At 36.5% G+C, this 22144-nt stretch overlaps 1 protein-coding gene across 13 annotated transcripts; it reads left to right on the top strand.

Moving 5' to 3' along the window:
• Window positions 1-7214: 7214 nt before the first annotated feature.
• On the top strand, window positions 7215-20779 carry LOC125254630. Of its 13 annotated transcripts, none has more exons than XM_048169331.1 (22): window positions 7246-7263; window positions 9162-9195; window positions 9780-11718; window positions 11790-11985; window positions 12086-12211; window positions 12289-12345; window positions 12462-12518; window positions 13490-13528; window positions 13633-13671; window positions 13783-13821; window positions 13933-13971; window positions 14083-14121; window positions 14233-14271; window positions 14365-14403; window positions 14508-14546; window positions 14630-14701; window positions 15807-15992; window positions 16092-16157; window positions 16719-16885; window positions 17819-17883; window positions 19107-19207; window positions 19451-20777. In XM_048169331.1, exons 4-22 carry the CDS (start codon window positions 11793-11795, stop codon window positions 19555-19557), a joined length of 1509 nt encoding a protein of 502 aa, XP_048025288.1. In that variant the 5' UTR covers window positions 7246-7263; window positions 9162-9195; window positions 9780-11718; window positions 11790-11792; the 3' UTR covers window positions 19558-20777. The 13 variants fall into 13 exon arrangements, with proteins under 13 accessions (XP_048025285.1, XP_048025288.1, XP_048025283.1 ...); XM_048169333.1 differs by lacking the exons at window positions 7246-7263; window positions 9780-11718 and adding an exon at window positions 8039-8423 and having other exon boundaries at window positions 15807-15845; window positions 15951-15992; XM_048169330.1 differs by lacking the exon at window positions 7246-7263 and adding an exon at window positions 8039-8423.
• The last annotated feature ends 1365 nt before the right edge of the window (window positions 20780-22144 follow it).

Below are 22144 nucleotides of genomic sequence, written 5' to 3'. Positions count from 1 at the left end.
TTTGGCCAGGCTGTCATGCAAAGAAATTATGAACACATGCAAAAACAAGAGAGAACCAATGAAATATTAAAAACGGATTATGTTGTAGTCAATGTCATATTTTAAAACATTTAAATAATATAAACAAAAATAAAAATATTTTCCTCATATTTTGATGGTTTAAGCAAAATTGTAAAAAAAAAAAAAAAAAAAAAAAGAACTTTGCACATTAATTTTGGCCACTATGTTTGATGTGGTAAGTTTACACAATACAAAAGAGCTCAAAAGAATATCACTGCAATGAAGGTTTATGACTGGGCAACCGGTTTAGTAAGCTTTGATTCCTTATTATGTAAGTGACACTGGGTTTTGATTGTCTGGAGCTGCTGTTCTGTTGGCGATTAAACTTCACTGTAAAAAAAAATCCTGTAAAAAAACGGTAAAAAGTCTGGCAGCAGAGTTTCCAGACGGATTCCGTTAAATTACAGCAAATAACCATTTCACAAAATTACATACAAAAACTGTAAAAATACAGAACAGACTTTAGTCAAAATTCATTAAATTACAGTATATTACTGTTGATAATAATTTATTAAACCGTGAAAAAACGGATAAATTATGTCAGATTACATAGAAAATTACTAACTTTAAGGTTAATCTCTGCAAATTGAAGGTTTTTATGAGTTATTTTATCAAGCTGCTCTGTCCATCTACAGTTATTTACTTTTAAAATATAGATTTTCCATGTACAATAACTAAGAAATTATTTATAAAAATGCACTTAGCACATAAATTCAAAAACAAATGTTTGCATTTTACAGTATTAATCTTTATTTTTACAGAACCACTCACAACTACAATCAATCTATAAATTAATTACTTAGAAATGCATAAAATTAAAAACCAATTTCTGTTAAATTAACAAAATATAGTACCAAATACATTTAATCAAAGGAACATGCACATGTACGGTATTAGTCATTGTATGTCAAGTTACTTAAATTATAGGAAATTCAAGCTTAGTATATAGAACATATACATTAAAAGACAATTTCTGTATACTTTTATACTGTAATATTGCTGTTATTTTATACATATGATTACATTTTATCCAAAGTGACTACAAGGAGTACAACCCAGGTGAAAAAAAGTACATTTCTATAATATACTTAAAGTGCTCTATTTTAGTGCACTAATTTTGTACTTAATATACTAAAATTTTATCTTTAGTACTTCTTAAGATCATCTTAAGAACATCTAAGTGTACTCAACTGTGCTATTTTGAGACACCATGAAATATGAACTAAAATGTGCTTTTAATATACTATCTCTGTATTTAAAAAAATGTATTTAGATACCACTTATAGTACATTTTAGCCCATAGTGTACTACAAGTGGTAATTAAATATATTTTTTAAATACAGAGATAGTATATTAAAAGCACATTTTAGTTCATATTTCATGCTGTCTCAAAACAGCACAGTTGAGTACACTTAGATGTTCTCAAGATTATCTTAAGAAGTACTAAAGAAGAATTTTTAGTATATTAAGTACAAAATTAGTGCACGAAAATAGAGCACTTTAAGTAGATTATAGAAATGTACTTTTTTTTTTTCACCTGGGAATGGATGCAACAATAAGTACAATGACAATTTCCAGTTAGTCTAGCACAGTATGCATAGAAATTATTTTTTGAAGGTAAAGGCCATCCAGGTGAAAGTCGGAAATTTCCATCAAGCAGGCTGAGATGTGAGCAGCTACTGGTTGATCATCTGGCTGGAATGAAAAGTAAAGATGTGTGTCAGGATAGCAGTGATAGGAAAAGCCATGTTTCTGAATGATTCTAGTTACAATTACAACAAAAAATACTGTACAGAACAGCAGCATTAAAAGATGTAAACAAAGAATTTGTTGTATAAGAATAGTACACTTTCCACACATGGACTGCAATGCTGCTGTAGATCTCCAGTCTTTCCACATGACCTGAAATCATAAAGAAATAAAAATTAGTTGGCTATTACATTAATTCAAACATGCCAGCATATGTTTTCCTGAGACAATGCAAATCCTCAACCATCTTTGATCTGGAATTTTTATATCCAACTATCCAATGTATCTTATGATTCAGTATTGACAATTTACTCAGGTCATGTAATATTTTTTTCTATTATTAGTAATTTATTATAACACTAATATATGCATACTACTCGTGTTTGCAAGCAGATGCGCTCAGAATATTTAATTTATAATGTTGTTGATATTGTACTCTCATCTGCTTTCATGTAACGTATAACTTGGACCTATATATATCATACTATAGTATGAGTTGTACAGGCTGCAGAGTGGCAGTTAGCCACATTAATCGTTCAGTGTATCAAAAGAGATTGAAAAAATGGCGGTACTGTCACATCTAAACGAAGATATAAACACTTGAATGGACTTTATAAATAACTAATCTTTATTGGTTTAAAACAGATGGAAAATTGAAAGATACCTGCTGCAGTTTTGCTTTCAACGGCAGTTACCTTACGTTATGTGTCTGAACACCGTTTAGAAATACTAACATTAGCTTTTTCAAAACTATAAACAATATAAATGTGTAGCCACACGATATAAAATATCACACATGTAGAATTTAACTCTTACCTCAGCCAGTGATCGGTTGGTATGATGTCCGCTGTGGTCTTCTCGCTGAAAGGACGTGTTAGTTTTTCGTTTTTCCTCACACTGTTCCGAAGAATGGACAGACGGATGTGTTATAATAAATTCTCCTGTCCACGACGACTGCTCTTTACGAATGCTTTACACTACTGTTAATCTCACGACCCACAAGCATAGCCTGCCCTGAAATAAATTCAAATTACCCGCGACGCTCGCCCTTCCATCAGTGTACGGCTCTGACTGGGAACTGTTGTGGGCGGGACTAACGGAAAAGTAATCGGCGGCAAATTTGAATCTGCGTCGCGCGCGCACGCACACACACACACACACACACACACACACAAAGCTACGCATTTGCAGCTCGATTTGGAAAAACATAAAATGTATCAATAATAGATGTGTTCAGGAAATTTAGAGGAGAATAAGTCAAGGCCAATCAGCAGTTTCAAAATAAGCATAATGTGCAAGTTCCCACTGAGCAAGCGACGTCTGTGGACATCCAAAACAGGTTGATATCCCGTCCGCCCGTCCAGGCCATGATCTGAACGTCCATTTACAGCCAGAATTAGTCGATTAATGACACTGAGAAATTATGTCCAATCTGGCCACAATCTAAACGTCCACTGACAGCCAGAATACGTTGAGAATAGACGTTCATACCGGCTATAATCTGGACGTCCGATGACGTCCACAATTAGTTGATGAATGACGTGAATAAAGATGTCCAATCTGGCCACAATATAAACGTCCACTGACAGCCAGAATACGTTGAGAATAGACGTTCATACCGGCTATAATCTGGACGTCCGATGACGTCCACAATTAGTTGATGAATGACGTGAATAAAGATGTCCAATCTGGCCATAATATAAACGTCCACTGACAGCCAGAATACGTTGAGAATAGACGTTCATACTGACTATAATCTGGACGTCCATTGACATCTAGAATTAGTCGATGAATGACGTGAATAAAGATGTCCAATCTGGCCATAATATAAACGTCCACTGACAGCCAGAATACGTTGACAATAGACGTTCATACCGGCTATAATCTGGACGTCCGATGACGTCCACAATTAGATGATGAATGACGTGAATAAAGATGTCCAATCTGGCCATAATATAAACGTCCACTGACAGCCAGAATACGTTGAGAATAGACGTTCATACTGACTATAATCTGGACGTCCATTGACATCTAGAATTAGTCGATGAATGACGTGAATAAAGTTGTCCAATCTGGCCACAATATGAACGTCCACTGTCCACGTCCAGAATTAGTCTATAAATTACATAAAATATGTTAAAGGCCACAATCAATACATCAACCGACATCCCCCTACAAATCAAGAAAAATCATTCACGATGGCTATACAACCAGAAATGACCCAGACAGCAACATAGTGTGGCCCAGATCCAGCTCACATCTGGTACATGTGGATTACATGCAGACCAGATGTGGGCCGGATCTGGGCTGACACTATGTTGCTGTTTGGGGACAGTAAAAAAAAAAAGAGAAGAAAAGAAAAAAAAGAAAATGGCAGTGGTGAAGAGACAGCATGGCTAAAGGCATATGTTTCTGCGTCAAATCGATGACATATTCCCGCAGACCCTGCGAACCCCTTCAAGCCCCGCCGTATCGATGTGTGCACCTCCAAAAATGTGTAACTTCGCGTTAAAGTGACGCAGGCTGACCTGCATTGGTGTTAAGCAGCATGAGTAGCGTCACTTTGCAAATAAACTCAGATAACGTTATTCATTTATATGTCAGTAACATTTTGAAATTAGCACTTCACCAGCAAGCAGTAGCCAGTTTTCTGGCAGACACCTTGCAAATCAGACTGTCACAACTTCATAGGAGTGACGCTGCGTGGAGTTGACGTGTCCATGTACTGCATCTTGGCTATTTTTGTGTCAGTATCACAAGTGTATTGCATTCAACCTTCTCTACATAATTTAATTACTTTGGTCACCTTGGTCTTTTAAACTTTCGCTTTAGGCAGTCAGCTGGGGAAAGCATGAGGATTTTTATGAGCTCTGAATAGAGGATGCAGGCATTGGCACAAATATAGACGACATAGTTCCTCAAACAAGGAGAGGAATAAACCAAATAACTGTCAATAAATAGATTTTGGCTATGTGAAACTGCAAGGCTCATCTTTTATAGAACTGCATCTCCTCAGATATGGACTCACTACCTGGTTTGGTAATTTATCAATTAAACTTAAATCACAGATTCTGAACCTGATAAAAAGGGCAGGCAAAATAATGGGTGTGCTTCCTCTTTGCTCTCTACTGGACATTTTTTGAAAAGACAGCACTAAAACTGGGTCGAAAGATTGCTAATGACTCTACCCACTTTCTCTTTGATCAGTGTGAGGTTATGCCCTCAGGCAGAGGGTACAGTTCCAAACTGTAGGCTGAAGAGATACAAACATTCTCTGATTCCTTTGTCAATTGCACTTCTGAACCATAATAATTCAATATGACTGTTTAGATGAGCAGGCTATAGGGAGAGGGGCAATACTTTTTAGCACATTTTTAGTTTTTTTTTGCAATATATTTGAATCATAATTAATGTGATTAACTTGACTTGTGTACTGTTGTGGATGTATTTGCTGTTTTGCGATTGGAATGTGAATGTTGATGTGTTGATGTTGTTGATGAATTGATTGACAATGGTGGTCCATGATTGTCCAAGACAAATTTCTTCACCTGGGCCCGGTTTTTCAAAAGTAATCCACTAGGATTTTGGATAACGGATTGGATCAAATCTTGAAAATGTGTTTTTCAAAAGAAAAAACTGGATTACATAATCGGATTAGATCACGTAATCCAATCTTGGTTTTGATCTGGATCAAACCTTTAGTTTGGGTTTTTCAGAACTTTTTTGTAGGATTTGGATCACTTTGATCCAAAAAATCTGGATTAAACTGATCCCAACCAGTGCTCAAACAGGATAGGAAATCACATTGTAGAACTATAGATAAAGAGCAACAAGTAGAATAGCCAGTGTGGGGTCAATATAAGTTTATTTTTATTTGAAATGAAAACACACACATTTATAAAAAACTAAAAACAAGAAAAACCCCACCCCATCCTCTTCCAGCAGTCCGCTCATCTGAGACCTACAACACAAACACTGTACATTGAGGATATTTATAACAAGTATCAAGTATAGATGTATTGAATTAAAAAAAAAAAGACTTAATGTCAGATACTCCACAATAATTTCAGACTTCCTCATCTGATGTGGAGAGACCAGCTTGTCTGAGCGTAGCCTTTAGGAGGTGGATCTCAAGTCTGGCCTTGGTTTGCTGCAGTTTGGTCAGAGTCAGTTGTTCCTCTGCCAGAACGAGCAAACAGGACGTGTAACAAGGGACACAATAGTTAGACACTATTTCTGATTTGGATTTGTTTTGGATTTCAAAAATCAGTGATTGCCATTCTTTGCATTTTTTTGGTTATTCTGTAATCATTGCATGCATCACTAATAAATATTCTAAAAACAAAAATATTTTCGATTGTGATGTATATATATATCAATTAGTGACAGAATAAAATTTATTGTTTTTGCTCAATTTTGACAGCTGTTTGGGGGATTATTTTATGAGGCCAAACTCTTTCTACTTTGCTGTAGGCCAATACTGAAAGGCTGAATACGTTAAAGCCTACCTAATCACTGTAGCATGACGGATGAACAAATAAAATTAAAACCTTATGAATAAATAGGATATCTTGTAAGATACTGCATGATCCAAATATAGTATTATTTGATAAATTTTTAAAGTTTTCATTACATTTTGGCCATGAAATCCACGCTGAATCCACCCTTCTGATGGGATCAGTTTAATCCAGATTTTTTGGATCAAAGTGATCCAAATCCTACAAAAAAGTTCTGAAAAACCCAAACTAAAGGTTTGATCCGGATCAAAACCAAGATTGGATTACGTGATCTAATCCGATTATGTAATCCATTTTTTCTTTTGAAAAACACATTTTCAAGATTTGATCCAATCCGTTATCCAAAATCCTAGTGGATTACTTTTGAAAAACCGGGCCCTGGTGATAATAAAAAATCGGGACTGTGTTAAGTAGACATTGTTTTGAATAAATTTTAAAAACTTTTATAACATGGTACTGAGTTTTTTTATTGATCAAACATGCTCGGGAATACAAGTTTCTCCAGTTCTGTGGCGGACGGATATGTGACTGCAGTCCGCACCTGGAACTTAGGCTGTTTCGCGCTTTCCTGCCTCGTGTTGTACTTGCCGTCCCCACCAAGGAGTTTGTAAGTATTTTTGTAATATTGGTAAACTAATAGTGAGTGATTCCCGAAATTTTATTATAAAGTATTTTTCGTTAGTCCCAGTTGGTCCATCTAAGTCATCATTCAAATGTTTTTTCCTCCAAGTCTACATGCTTGCTAGTGTAACAGGTATACAAAGTATACAACTACATATTGTTATAATTCACACAAATTCAAACATATAATTCTTTTATGTTTTTATGATACCTGCAAAGGTGCGCTTCTCCTTTAAGTGTTGCATGGTCACAGTATGACCTAATTTCCTGTCCTAACTCCTCCTCTTCCCTTTTGAAACGTGATTCAAAGGAAGAGGTAGGTTTCTTTTGTCATCACTGTTAATTATATCTTTTATATTGGTATTTCCACCCAAACTTATGTATAAAGTACTATTCTATCTATCCTTGGGATTATTTTCGTCATGTTACGTTCATTGAGGTATATTTCTGTCTTTTATGTGAGACCAGCACATGGTAATGGAGGTGCACCATTTGTTTTATAGAGTGTTATAAGGGCCACTCAATCTGAGGCTGCTTATTTGTCTCTGATAAACAGTAAAAATGAATCGGCTGCCTGCTGTCCCGTGTCTGTTTCTGCATCCACACAACGTAACACAACGCAGACCAAGTTTTAATACCCGCTGTCGCTGGCCGCACATCACGCTGGGCATAAGCGAGCCGCACGGGTTACACTAGCAAAGGAAAATGTTAACGTTAGCTATGAAGGACGGAAATGAGGCACATGTGTAAATACCAACGGCAGTATCCTAGACCTAAAATAAAGCTAAAGCAAGCTAAAAAAAAAAAAAAACACACACAAAGCTGGATGCGCAAAGAAGGTGAGATGAGTGTCCGACTTAAGATAATAGTACCTTAGCGTCAAAAGCTATGGGCTATGGCGCTCATTTTACGGCCACAGTAAAAAAAAAAAAAAAAAGGAAATTAATTATTTAAACTTTATATGGTTAGAAACGTAAGAAGTTACACTTTTATTTGATACCAGGGGCGTAAATCGCGGGGGGCAGGGGGGTATCCCCCCCCCCCCCCGCCAAAAAAAAATGAAAAAAATAATTAATAATCACGCTAAGTATTGTAATTAAATTATATAAACTTAAAATAACGATGCAAGTAAAGCAATGCAAACGCAAACGGGCGTTTTAAGTTTAGAAACATTTTGAGTCACCCCTCCCTTGCCTCACAGTGGTTTGTCCACCGCGCACGTCACACTTGTCTGTGTGTGTGTAGATTCTGTAGAAGTCCGGCGGCGGCGCCGGCGGGAGAGAACAGATGAGTTCCAGCAAAGACTATAGAATAAAAAAGGGAAAGGGACCTTGGTTCCTGTAAATCGGCAAGGCTATTTTATTCAAAAACATAGGATGAAGTGATTATTTTCTCTTTAATGCTGACGGTGCTGAGTAATTAGTCATAACAACAACAACAACAACAAAAAAAGATGATAACTGGTGATTTTTTTCTGTGAGTCCGCTATTTTAGCGATTATAATGTTACCTAGCTTGTTTGGTAGCTTGTTTACCATAGCTTGTTGGATACTAAGTCATCCACACCAACAACAATTAACATTGTGATAAGAATATGTGAACTGTAATAAGGCTAATAGATTTACTGTTGTGTTGGGTTATGTTCAGTGTGTATTCATGGTATTTTGGTGACTTGGTTGTAAACAACTTTAAAAATATAATATATAAGATTTTGAAGAAGAATATTTTGGCCAGTTTAGTCAGTTTTTTCATTGAACCAAAGAGAAACAGTGAGCATATTGGCAGTCCCCATTGCTACACTAATAATAGTAGGTCTTCTGTGTAACATAACATATATTTTTTATAAGTAAAATTTTGGCTGTATTATTTGCGCCCCCTTCAAAAATTGCATTTAAGAAATTTTATTTTTATTGTCCCCTCCTGTCAGATGAAATTTATGCCCCTGATTAGCTGTCTGAACACCAGAGACAAACGGTTTTATCACCCGTTAAAGACAAAAAAAAGTAATCGAATTTTAGTTTAAAGTGTCAGACTCATGTTAGCTGATTGTATAGCGTCCACGCTGACATGGTTCAAAGACCAAGATACTTGGTTCAAAGACCAGAATCAGGCTATGTTGTCGTATAAAATTAAATGAAGTAACTGAAATGTGACCCATGCTAATTAATTCCTCCCCTCCCCTCCTTTCTCTCGTCTCTCTTTTATCTTTTATTAGAATCCCTCATTCATCAGAGCAGCTACCAAGAGAAGTGAGTATTTGTCCTCTGCCTCCTTTGTCTCAATGTTATTTCAACACAAAGTCTCCAAAGTACTTACATACATATGCAACTGATCTCAGCTGGTATTCTGTCTATAATGGAGTGGAATGGAAATTTCTAAGTGACCCCAGACTTTTGACTGGGACCTTGAATTTCACCTTGGGGATCAATATAGTATCTATCATGTGATTGCAATAGACATACAATATATTAAAATAAAAATAAATATGAATTGGTTTTTTGAATTCTATGAATCGATTTTGAATCTGTAGTTGAGTTGTAGTTGAATCAATTCTTTTTCACACACCCCGTGTGTGTGTGTGTGTGTGTGTATATATATATAATATATATGTTTGTATATGGTAGACACACATACATGTATACATAGCTGCTTTAACAAAACAACACAAAACCAAAGATATCTGCCCTTTATCGGCAGATAGTGCTAATTGATGATCAACAATCAGTATCTGCATATAAAAACAGGACAAGGCACATCTCTAGTGTGTGTGCACGCAAAATAATTAATATTACTGGATTTTGTTATGAGACTTTCAACTTTTTTATGGTTACAGATGGCTTATTTAAGAATGTGGAGAAAACGTAAAGCAGATATCAATGAACTTCTCCTGTCTGAAAACGACAATGCAGTGACAATCAACAACGCAGTCATGACAAATGACAGAAAGGAAACAACCAATGATGATGGTGGAAGCAATACTGATGACCACAGCACCATTGTGACCACTGATGGTTCAGACTTTGACACAGACATTGGAATGTGTGACTCAGATGTGGAGATTTTGAATCCCGAACCAGAGGCCCAAGTTAGAAACCTAGGCAATGACTTGCGAGAGTGGAGTACAAGACACCAAATTACTAATAGGTCCCTAAATGAATTATTGCAAATGCTAAGGGATCATGGACATGTACTCCCCAAAGATTCCCGCACATTACTAGCCACCCCTCAAGTCATTGACAGCCATTCAAAATGCAATGGACAGTATATATACAATGGCTTGGAGGGCGGCATTTCCTGTATACTGTGTCAAAATGATGCTTTCAGGCAACAACACAGTACGGTCAGTTTAGATGTCAACATTGATGGACTACCAATCTTTAAAAGTAGCAAAATCCAGTTCTGGCCAATACTGGTGAAATTTAACAATTTCAATCCATTTATTGTGGCATTATACTGTGGGGAAAGCAAGCCTGAGCCCCTTGATGATTATCTCCATGACTTTTTGGAGGAGTTCAATAATCTCCAACAGAATGGCCTGGTGATTCGTGGCAAAAAGTTTGCAGTAAATATTCATACCTTTGTTTGTGATGCACCGGCAAGAGCATATTTAAAATGCATTAAAGGTCATACTGCATATGACAGTTGTGAGAGGTGCCAAGTGAAAGGCCAGTATGTCGAAAGAAGAGTCGTCTTCAATCAGCTTGACATCCACCTTGCGCACAGATGAAGCATTTAGTCAGATAGAGTATTCCCGCCATCAAAATGGGTCTAGCCCTTTAATAGCTGCTGGGATTCCCTGTGTCAGTGCCTTTGTGTTTGACTATATGCATACGATTTGCTTGGGTGTTGTTAGGCGGCTGCTGGTGTATCTGACTAGAGGCCCAAAACTGTGTAGGCTCTCTGTGAGACAGAAAATTGAAATATCACAAAAACTGAACATGCTACGAGGCCATATGCCCAGCGAGTTTGCGCGACAGCCCCGTGGCCTTCAGGAGTTGGACAGGTGGAAAGCCACAGAGTTCCGTCAGTTTCTTCTTTACACGGGACCCATAGTACTCAAAAATACTGTCTCTTCACAGCTGTATGATCATTTTGTGACATTGACCGTGGCAGTATCCATCATGCTGGACTCGGATGACGTGACAAGAGCTGCCTATTTGGATTTTTCTTCTGAACTGATGAGGCACTTTGTGTCTAGCTGCCCTGCACTCTATGGAAAAACATTTGCTGTGTACAATGTGCATGCCCTGTTACACATCCATGAAGATGTCTCTCGTTTCAAATGCTCTTTAAATGACATATGTTGCTTTCCATATGAGAATTATTTGCAGCAGATCAAAAGATTGGTCAGGACTGGCCAAAATCCATTAGCGCAGGTGTCCAAACGACTGGTCGAAATTGAACATGCCCAGGGGAATTCCAGTGCACAGTCTAAGGCGAAGCCCAAAATGTACATTTCAACAAAAATGAGAGACAGCTGCTTCCTTTTGAAAGATGAGAGGTTTGCTTTTGTTCAAGAGAGGAGGGGAGATGGGACGGTTGTTTGCGATGTGATAAAACAGAGACACACTGTCAATCTGTTTGACAAACCATGTCTGTCAAAGCTCTTGAACATTGGTTACATAGGGCATAGCCGTAGATTCAAAAGAAAAGAACTCAAGGAAGAAGACCTCAGTCGAAAAGTAGCCTGTCTACCTTACAACAATGGCTCTGTCATGATTCCTCTGCGGCATGGCATTGAACATTCATGTTGAAGATTGGCAAGTCAAAAAGTATGTTGGAAATATACTGGTGTGTGTGTTTAAAAACTTTCATTTTTTAATATATTCAATTTTTGTTGCAGGTTATGCTTTTTGTCAGAGCCGTTTGGAATGAAAATGGGAAGGAAATGGAGGGGACCATCCCTGATGCCTGGGTTAATGTAGCTGAGAAAACCCTTCGGTGGCCAAAGACAAGGGCAAAATATTGTTTTGAAAACCATGTGGCCCCTAAGGATGACTGGGATATGTTCCCATTGTTGAAAGTGAAATTTACCGCAGGTAACCTCTCATATTTTGATACCATGGTAAAACAAATTTGAGAAGTTATGTGGACAAGACATTGATATAAGCTTTGATGACATGCATGCTGTCTTTGCAGAAAGTCTCCATGAGTGTGAGGAATATGATCAAACCAGCCATGCTGAACAATGTGAAGATGAAGACGAAGAGGTTATAGTGCGAAAGAGGATGAAAAAAACTAAAACTTTTGAAGATTATGTTGAAGGTATGCCCCTATCATTGGCTGAATAGTGAAAACATGCATACTCGCGTTACAATAGGAACGTGTTTTATTATTCAAAGGATCTGACCTGTCTGAGGCGACTGCTGAGGGGGAGGATAAAGAAGAGAGGAAAGGAGGTACAGAAATGTTTCTTGTGGCATTAATTGAATGTATTGAAATGTTGCCTGTGCTCAGTACAAAATCAAGTAAACTGTATATTAATTTTTTTTTATACCCCTTATTTACTGATCAGATGCCAGTCCCGAAATTCCAGTCTTTCCCACCCCACCAATCAAAATGTCAAAGAATGGTGAGTTGATGCTAAGGTGACATGCACATTTTAACCAGATTTAAATTTTAAGTTAAGTATTTGTAATTTTATTAAACTTTGTCTGTCTTTGTTGTCATTGGGTTGCATCAGATCAAATCGTGGCGAGTAGAGCTGTCAATCTTCCAATTTAATACCATTCAAATTTCATTTTTTTTTTATATTCGAATATTTAATGCTCAAATGCAGCCATTACTTTTTATTACTGTACTATTATGCATTGTCAATCTTGTACTGAAACATTATCTAACAAGTGTATTGAAGCGGCTATAAAGGCTAGCGGTGATCGGTTAGCACAATTACAGCATGTTCGAAAGCACAGCCGAAACGATTTCATAACATAACAATAGCTTTAGCCGCAATGCCAATGGCTGCTGTGGAAAAAATTCAATGATCGCTAAATAAGAGACAAACCTTTTCCAGTTGTCTTTATAAAGATTTATTTTCTTGCAAGAAACAGTCAAACAATGAGTGGCTGCAGACTGTGGCCACCAACCATAACAATCCTTTGGTTTTTATACCTCCCTCTTACTCAAGGCTAATGCCACTCTTCTCCTGTAATCACTACTGTGATCACACAATATTAGTAAAATATCTAATTGAAATGACTTTGACTGATATTGCGATTGTGATATGATCATTATTATATGATTATATGAACATTATCATATCATTATTTTCACTGTAAAATATTTAAAAAAAGATTGAAGTGGGTTTTTTTTTTTTTTTTTTTTTGCGAGAAGTCTCTATTTGTAGGCCGGGATGTCTCTGCAGCACCACAATACTTTATTTTAGAATGGTATGACATTTTGCATTTAACAAAAATTGCACCCCCACTGCAATTTGGATATTGCGCTAGTTCATATTGCGATTTTGATAAAATTGTGATTAATTGCGCAGCCCTACCTACTACTGATCATGACTGACTGACGTTTCCGATTTGGTTTGTTTAGGTTCACCCAGGTCTGTGGGCCAGGAAAAGTCAACTATTCGTGAGTATATCCTTTCATTGCTGAATATTGCAGGCAGGTCACTAGGACTATTGTTCATGACTGACTTATGTTTGTGACTGATGTTTCTGCTCTCCATTGCTTAGGTACACCCAAGTCTGTGGATCGTAACAGGTCAAGTAGTGGTGAGTTTAACTTCTCATTTTTAAAATATCAAATCAGCATGCAGATCAGTAGCACTATTGATCATGACTGACTGATGTTTTTGTCTGACGTTTCTGCTCTCCATTGCTTAGGTACACCCAAGTCTGTGGATCGTAACAGGTCAAGTAGTGGTGAGTTTAACTTCTCATTTTTAAAATATCAAATCAGCATGCAGATCAGTAGCACTATTGATCATGACTGACTGATGTTTGTGACTGATGTTTCTGCTCTCCATTGCTTAGGTACACCCAAGTCTGTGGATCGTAACAGGTCAAGTAGTGGTGAGTTTAACTTCTCATTTTTAAAATATCAAATCAGCATGCAGATCAGTAGCACTATTGATCATGACTGACTGATGTTTTTGTCTGACGTTTCTGCTCTCCATTGCTTAGGTACACCCAAGTCTGTGGGTCGTAACAGGCCAAGTAGTGGTGAGTTTAGGTTTTCAGTTTTAGATTATCAAATCAGCATGCAGATCAGTAGCACTATTGATCATGACTGACTGATGTTTGTGACTGATGTTTCTGCTCTCCATTGCTTAGGTACACCCAAGTCTGTGGGTCGCAACAGGCCAAGTAGTGGTGAGTTTAGGTTTTCATTTTTAGATTATCAGCATGAAGGTCAGTAACACTTTTGATCATTGTTGACTGATGTTGCTGCTCTGCTTTGTTTAGGTTCACCCAGGTCTGTGGGCCAGGACAAGTCAACTAGTCGTGAGTATATCCTTTCAATTGCTGAATATTGCAGGCAGGTCACTAGGACTGTTGTTCATGACTGACTTATGTTTGTGACTGATTTTCTGCTCTCCATTGCTTAGGTACATCCAGGACTGTGGACCGCGACAGTTCTACTAGTGGTGAGTTTAACTTCTCATTTTTAAAATATCAAATCAGCATGCAGATCAGTAGCACTATTGATCATGAAAAACTGATGTTTCAGTATTGGGTTGCACAGGTTCGTCAAGGTCCAGATCCAGGTCCAGGTCCGTGGGCCGGGACAGTTCAAGTAGTTGTAAGTATAGCCAGTCGCAGTTGGCTTGTCTTATTGCATATCAAATCAGCATAGGTCATTAGGGCTGTGACGGTAGGCGTGACAACCGCGCCACCGCGGTCGTGGAGTGTCACCGGCGGTAGTGTGACATCATATATAATATATATTTATATATCTCAGAGATCGCGTTAACCGAAAATGTTCCGTCTTTGATGGAATTTTTTTTAGCAGTGACGGAAAAAAAATCTGCAGCCCGTCCGTCATTTTGACAGATTATGTAGCTTGTAACTGTAATTCCCACTCCTGTCCAGTAGGTGGTGAGTGCGCTCCAGTGTGGCTCAGAGAGCGAGTTCAGTCTCCAGAATAAAATGAAAACGATGCGTTGTTTGATTACACACAGACGAGCACCCTAGTTTAAGTCAATTTTAAAGTAATAAATTACTTATGCTTACTTACATAATTAAGTTTTGTTATTTTTCTTGCTGACTATGAGTTTATGGTCAACGAATGGCTTTTCTGAGGTATATTGTTACGTGACATTATTTGCAATACTGATTGAACTGATGTGATACAGATTTCGGTAAGCTACTTTATCTTTCAACATATTTTTTTTATTTTCATTCATGTTTATTTCGTTCTGTACAGTAGTAAAGAGGAAAGGATAATCACATTCACTCACAATCCGCGACGTGTTCAAGATGGAAACTGAAAGTGACGCAGTCTTTGATCAACTTTCTTTTCATAATATAAATAAACGCATAGCCTATGCCTATTTGCTTATCCTGTAAGTTCGTGAATAAAAATGAAAATGTGGACGAAATCAGAAGCTATTAAATGTCTTATTAAAATATAAAAATTAAAATGACGAGTAATTATTGATTATGATGGATTTTTTTTACGATCCTGCCCATCAAAATGACGGTGAAACGCAAGTCTAAAGCAACCTCTGATGTTATAATATATATATATAGCCTATATATAAAACCAAACCCCGCCCCCTTCGGACCCCACCACCGCAACACCGGCGGTTGTCGGTGATTTACCACCGCGGTGGTAAAAATTTGCCACCGTCACAGCCCTATAGGTCATTAGCACTATTGATGATGGCTAAATCTGGGCTGCTCAGGTTCCTCCAGGTCTGTGAGCCGGGACAGTTCAAGTAGTCGTGAGTATTGCCAGTTACATTTGGCTTCTCTTATTGAATGTCAAATTAGCATGAAGAATACTATTGTTACTGGACTGACTAATGTTGGTGGTTTGGGTTTATCAGGTGTACCCAGGTCCCAGGCTGTGGAGAGCAGGTCCATGGATGGTGAATGCCATTGGTTGTATCACTCAATGAGGCACATTGTACATATGTTCAAAATATATTGATCGCTTCACACACTTTTTTTTTTTCTTTCCTGCTTAGGTCTTTCACATGCAAGGTCCATTTCCAATAGGGATGTGCCAACCACGTTCCCGCTGTCAGAAGCGAGTAAGTACAATAATATTTTCATGTGACACCCAGACTAATAACTTGTGTATTATAACATTGCATTCCCTTTGTAACTGTTTGGTAAATCAGACTTTGGCATTTATGACATTTAGTTTAGAACAATCTCTTAATAATTTTTTTTTTTTTAATGAAAAACGGTTAAGGTTTCCCTTTTGAATAAAATGTTAATAAAACTAGCTAATTGAATAATTATAAATTTTTCTGGGATTACAAGAGAGCAAGTCATGTCACCTTTATTTATATAGCGCTTTTTACAGTGCAGATTGTTACAAAGCTGCTTCACAGTGTTAAACCAGAAAATAATGCAACAGAATTTGATTAGGCTGTACAGCTGCTCTGGAGAAAACAGTGATGTCATCAGCTCAGTTCAATTATCATATAGTGACAATGCGGACAGATCAGTAATATAGTTGAAATTTCAGTGCCCCCGACTGAGCAAGCCAAGCATTCTTTTACTGAAAGGCTGAAATGCTTGCTTTTATCAGAGAGCCATGATTATAGTGAGTAATAATTTTTTTCTTAATTTCTCATTATTGCCAGAGTTCCAGAAAATCGTTCTTACAAAGCTGGTGACTCTCACTGATGAAGTCAGAAAAATGCAGAGGAGCGTACCTCAATCTGGAATTGAAATAAAGAAGATGGACACCTTGGAAGAGTTCCAGAGGGAGGAGGCTTCTCTTCTGGAACCACACAAATTTGAAACCTTGGTAAGATGTTTTCAACCTCTAATGCCAAATGGGGTTATGCGGAACGCTGAGTGTTTGTACCGGAAAACAGGTCTTATCATTTTAGCTTTTCACTTCAGTACACATCTGTAGCGGTAGGGTACACATCTGATCTCTTAGGTAACTGATAAGTTTTGCTTATTATAATAAAACTCTTATTTCTGATCAAACTTTAGTCTATATCTTTTAATTAAAATGTTGGATTGTTAAAATATCTGGAATGGCAACATCCGAGCAACAGTTTTTGTTGTGTGCCGAGCTGCGAGTATTTTTAAAACACTAAGAAACAACGTGAAACTTTGCTCCAATTATCTCCAGGGGCTCTACACATGAACTCCAGCATTGAGAACATTGTGTATAGTTTACTAAAAGGTTTTAAACAACTCCCTTAAGCAATTAGAATAATCATGTATTTTATTAACACTGTATTGATAGTGACAAATTAATATAACTGATTTTACAATATATATATATATATATATATATATATATATATATATATATATATATATATATATATATATATATATATATATACAGCTATGGAAAAAATTAAGAGACCACTTAACATTGATTTCTGAACTTGGAGTGGTCTCTTAATTTTTTCCATAGCTGTATATATATATATTTTTTTTCATTTTGTTTTGTTTTGAGGAATAAGGTGATCTTTTGGGCAAATCTGCATTTTTATATTTTACCTACTGATACAATTTGTTGGAAAATGTGATATTAAACAAAGCTTGCAATTTTCTCAAGACTAGACCAGATGCATATAATTGTTAAAATTGACAGTTTTTCAGGGCAGCAAACAACTGGACCCCACTGGTTGAACTTTTTTCTATCCATACAATGTTATCACCTTTTTACTCTTAATATTTTTTCATGTTTTTTTTTTTTTTTTTTTTTTAATCATAGGTTTGTCAGCTGGCAAGAGTGGGGGGGAGAGATGTTAAGGACTGCACGCACAAAGTGATGGACAGGTATTTATTTACACATTTACTTAACAGACATAGGTCTTTAGACATTTGACCAGAACAATTGATCATATTAGTTCAGCTCTACTTTGGTTTTCTTATGTCCCCAATTTGTTTTCATTTGGTGGTTGACAGAATTTAGTTGATGGTTTAAGTATAAGGAGCAGGACTACGCTTGGCGATATGGATAAAAAAATCATATCTTGGTGTTCTTTGGCTCAATGGTGATATACAGTTTTATCTTTTTTTTTATGAAAATGGATAAATATGTAGTTTTAAGTCAAAGCCACGTGTGAGATGTCATACGCACTAGGTCCCGACTGATATGGATTTTTTTGAGCCGATGCTGATTTAAAGAGACTCAGAAATGCTGATTACCGATTAATCGTCCAATGTTTACATTTTTTATTTATAAAGAAGTGTGTAAATGTTGTTCATATGCAGGATGCACAATTAATGCATAAAAGGGTACTCTGTACTCTGTAAACCATAATAATAGCCATCTATCTTGTACAGGTTGACAACAAGGCGCTGGCCTTTAGGTTTACATTCCCCTTGCTATTTTCTTGATATCAAGTCAACCCCAAAACACTTTAAAACAAAACTTATTTATTTCAAAATACAAGTAAATACTACATAAGCAATAGATCAAAACACCATTCTTGTACATTGGTAATTGTGAAAAAGCTAGTCGCCTCATATGGTGTAGAGATTAATGAGAAAGTTGTTAGCAAAGTGTGCTAAATTGTCAAAGAGTCCTAACTTTAATTCTTACAGACATCTAGAAATCTACTAGGCACAGTTGCACGCATTTATAGGACTGAAGAAGGAAACGTAATGTTTGTTTACTGCATAACTTACCATCAACCAAACCTAAATCATCTGCATAGCAAGTTAGCAACAGAGCATCACCCGTATTCTCACTGGCGCGGTGAGAGCACTATCTGGCAGATCTCTCTCAGATCAGTCGTTTTCAGGCTATTTGATGAAGGTAAAAATAGTATGGCTGTGCATAATGCAGGGTTTTTTTGTGTCATTGATTTTGAATTCCTGCAGGAAAAAGTTGAGGCAATTCAACTTATTGGAGAAATGCAATCTGCGGTCACCATGCATGGACAATCATGTTACGTGTGTGTGTGTGTGTGTGTGTGTGTGTGTGTGTGTGTGTGTGTGTGTGTGTGTGTGTGTGTGTAATAATTGCATATTATTTTTGTCTTGGATTGGATTAGGCTCTTCACCAATCAACTTATGACCAAATTCAATATGAAGGGGAAGGGTAAAAAAGGAAAATTACGGTTTGAGGACAAAACAGTGTTTTCAGCAATAAAAGGTTAGCTTCATATTATGGTAATTTAAAAAAAAAAATTGTATATATGTGTGTATATGTATGTGTGTGGAATGCTTAATATCAGGCTTGATGTAGTTTTACTTGATTTGTGATTTAATAACCATTTCATTTAATTGATTAGAGTACTTGATTTTCAACTATGTACACTCTGCTGCAAGCTAAACCACAACAGTGGCATTTGTATCCATTTATTTTACATGTGGATTTTTTTTGCTTTGATTGTAGCTGCTGTCATGAAATGGGATGCCGCTGCAACAGAGGCACAGATAAAATCATCTGCAGCTGATCACCTGAAACATGCCCCTGGGAGACTCGGGGGTGGTGGCTATTAATCTTTAGGAGCCACATTTTGTTAATTGTTTTACTGTTTTAACAACATTTTATATATTTTGTAATTGTGTTAATTTCTGTTCTGGCTTTTAAGATTTGTGTTATTGTGTTCTGGCTGTGAAGTTTTGTTCACCAGAAAAAATTAGTAATAAAGTAGTTTGAGAATTTTAATAGTTGATTTCTTGGAGTGGTCAGTTTACAGGAAAATGGTAAGCAGTTTATTGCCATTATATTGATAAAATGCAGTTTATACAGTACACAGTTATTCAATTAAATATTCAATATTATCAGTATTCTTTAAAATCTTATTTAGGTCTATCGTCTGACGTTTCATGACACGACAACCATTAACAATGATTAACTGGGTTTTTCTCTGTGAGAACTGCCACTGTTTTGAAGTAAACATTTTTTACAGTTGGATCCATGCAAATATGCACAGTTGGGAATTCAGTGGGTCTTTAACAGTCTACTACAGAACATTAATTAACATTTCTACTACAGAAAACGCATCTAATACAACTTTTAGTCTGGCTACCTTTAGATGTCTAACAATCAGGTCTTTAGCATGTCTTTAATTGACGTCTATACAATGCCCTGAAAAGATGTATAATAAACGGTCAATCTGGCTCCTGTGAGGACGTCTTCTGGAGGTCTAACAATTATGTCTGTAACACGTCTTTAATTGACGTCTAAACAATGTCCAGAAAAGACATAAAAAAAAAACTTTCATTCTGGCTCCTGTGAGGACGTCTTCTGGAGGTCTAACAATTACGTCTGTAACACGTCTTTAATTGACGTCTAAACAATGTCCAGAAAAGACGTAAAAAAAACTTTCATTCTGGCTCCTGTGAGGACGTCTTCTGGAGGTCTAACAATTACGTCTGTAACACGTCTTTAATTGACGTCTAAACAATGTCCAGAAAAGACGTAAAAAAAACTTTCATTCTGGCTCCTGTGAGGACGTCTTCTGGAGGTCTAACAATTACGTCTGTAACACGTCTTTAATTGACGTCTAAACAATGTCCAGAAAAGACGTAAAAAAAACTCATTCTGGCTCCTGTGAGGACGTCTTCTGGAGGTCTAACAATTCCGTCTGTAACACGTCTTTAATTGACGTCTAAACAATGTCCAGAAAAGACGTAAAAAAAACTTTCATTCTGGCTCCTGTGAGGACGTCTTCTGGAGGTCTAACAATTATGTCTTTTAGACGTGTTCTAGACGACTTTTTGCTCGCTGGGTTGAGGTTAAAATATTAGTAAAATAAACAATGCATAATATATAGAAGGCCTACACACCGTATCTACCAATACTATAATTTAACTTTAAAAAACTAACTTTCACCATGAAAGTTAGTTTTTTAAGGTTCAATTATAGTATTGGTACATACGGTGTGTAGGCCACCAACACATTATCTTAAATGGAAGAGGAAAAAACATGTTGAATGGCTGTTGATTTCTGTAGTTCTACATTTGTTCCCTTTTTTCTATTTTTACAGAAAAAATCTGTAAAATATGAATCAACATTTTATGTAAATTTACACATTTTTCTGTAAAAATACAGAACATTTCTTTTAAAAAACAGAAATTTAATGTAATACTAAAATACATGCAATTCCCTGTAAATTTAAATTAAATTACAATTTAAATTTAAATTACAGCAAATATCTGTAAAACAACATGAATTTCAGTGTATAAAGACAAAATGGGAAAAATCTGTAAAAAAATACAGACCATTACCTGTAAATTTACATTTATTTTTAACAGTGTTGTTTGTATTTCCTCTTGTGTACTGTACATTAATTTTTTTGTGCTTCCTTGTCGTTTGTTTGTCATCTGCGCTTTATTTTTTGTGAAGCATTTTGTTGTGTGTCAGCTGTGATAAACAGACATCCAATCACATTACGTGTGTAACAGTGGCCAGATAGTGAGTTCTGCAGTTAAACCACTGTGCACTGATGACTACTAGTGAATGAGTTGTTTAGTGTCATTGGTAATGCATTCACCTCGCATGCCAGCAGCGATCGGCCCGGGGTTCGAGACTGACTGGGAACAGGGTAGTTAGGATTGGAGTGTAAGTTTTGGAGGCAGTGCAATAAAGAGAGGGGTGGGTTTGTTTAGGTTGATTTCAAATATCAACAGTGTTCAACAACGAATTTGAGAAATCGCATATAGCACCTTTAAATGTACTAAAATGCAATAAACATATTAATTATTAAGTAATATTTATTAAATGTATTAAATTTAATTAAAGTTGTTACATTTTTTATTAGGTCAGTTACAAAAATAATTGTCAATCAAGTTTATATCGTTTTATCAACTCCATGTCATCATATAACTCCAATACATCATATCTTCATTGGAGAGCATGTGTCTCCTCTTCTTTGCTGCCATCTTGCTAATCATAACTAGGTTAAGAGACCTCTCCAGCTCTCCTAAATAATTTAGGAGCTGAGACCTAGTCTAGACACTTAGGAACCTTTATGAATCATACTTATTAAGTCTAAGAATAAGAGTAAATTTACGTCAATCTTAGAATTTTGACACACTTAAGACTAAAATTTTACTCTGAGCGGCTTTATACATACGGGCC

Source organism: Megalobrama amblycephala, linkage group LG19 (assembly GCF_018812025.1).
Source record: "Megalobrama amblycephala isolate DHTTF-2021 linkage group LG19, ASM1881202v1, whole genome shotgun sequence".
In the NCBI taxonomy this organism is placed as follows: Eukaryota; Metazoa; Chordata; class Actinopteri; order Cypriniformes; family Xenocyprididae; genus Megalobrama; species Megalobrama amblycephala.
This window is presented reverse-complemented; position numbering and strand designations above follow the sequence as displayed.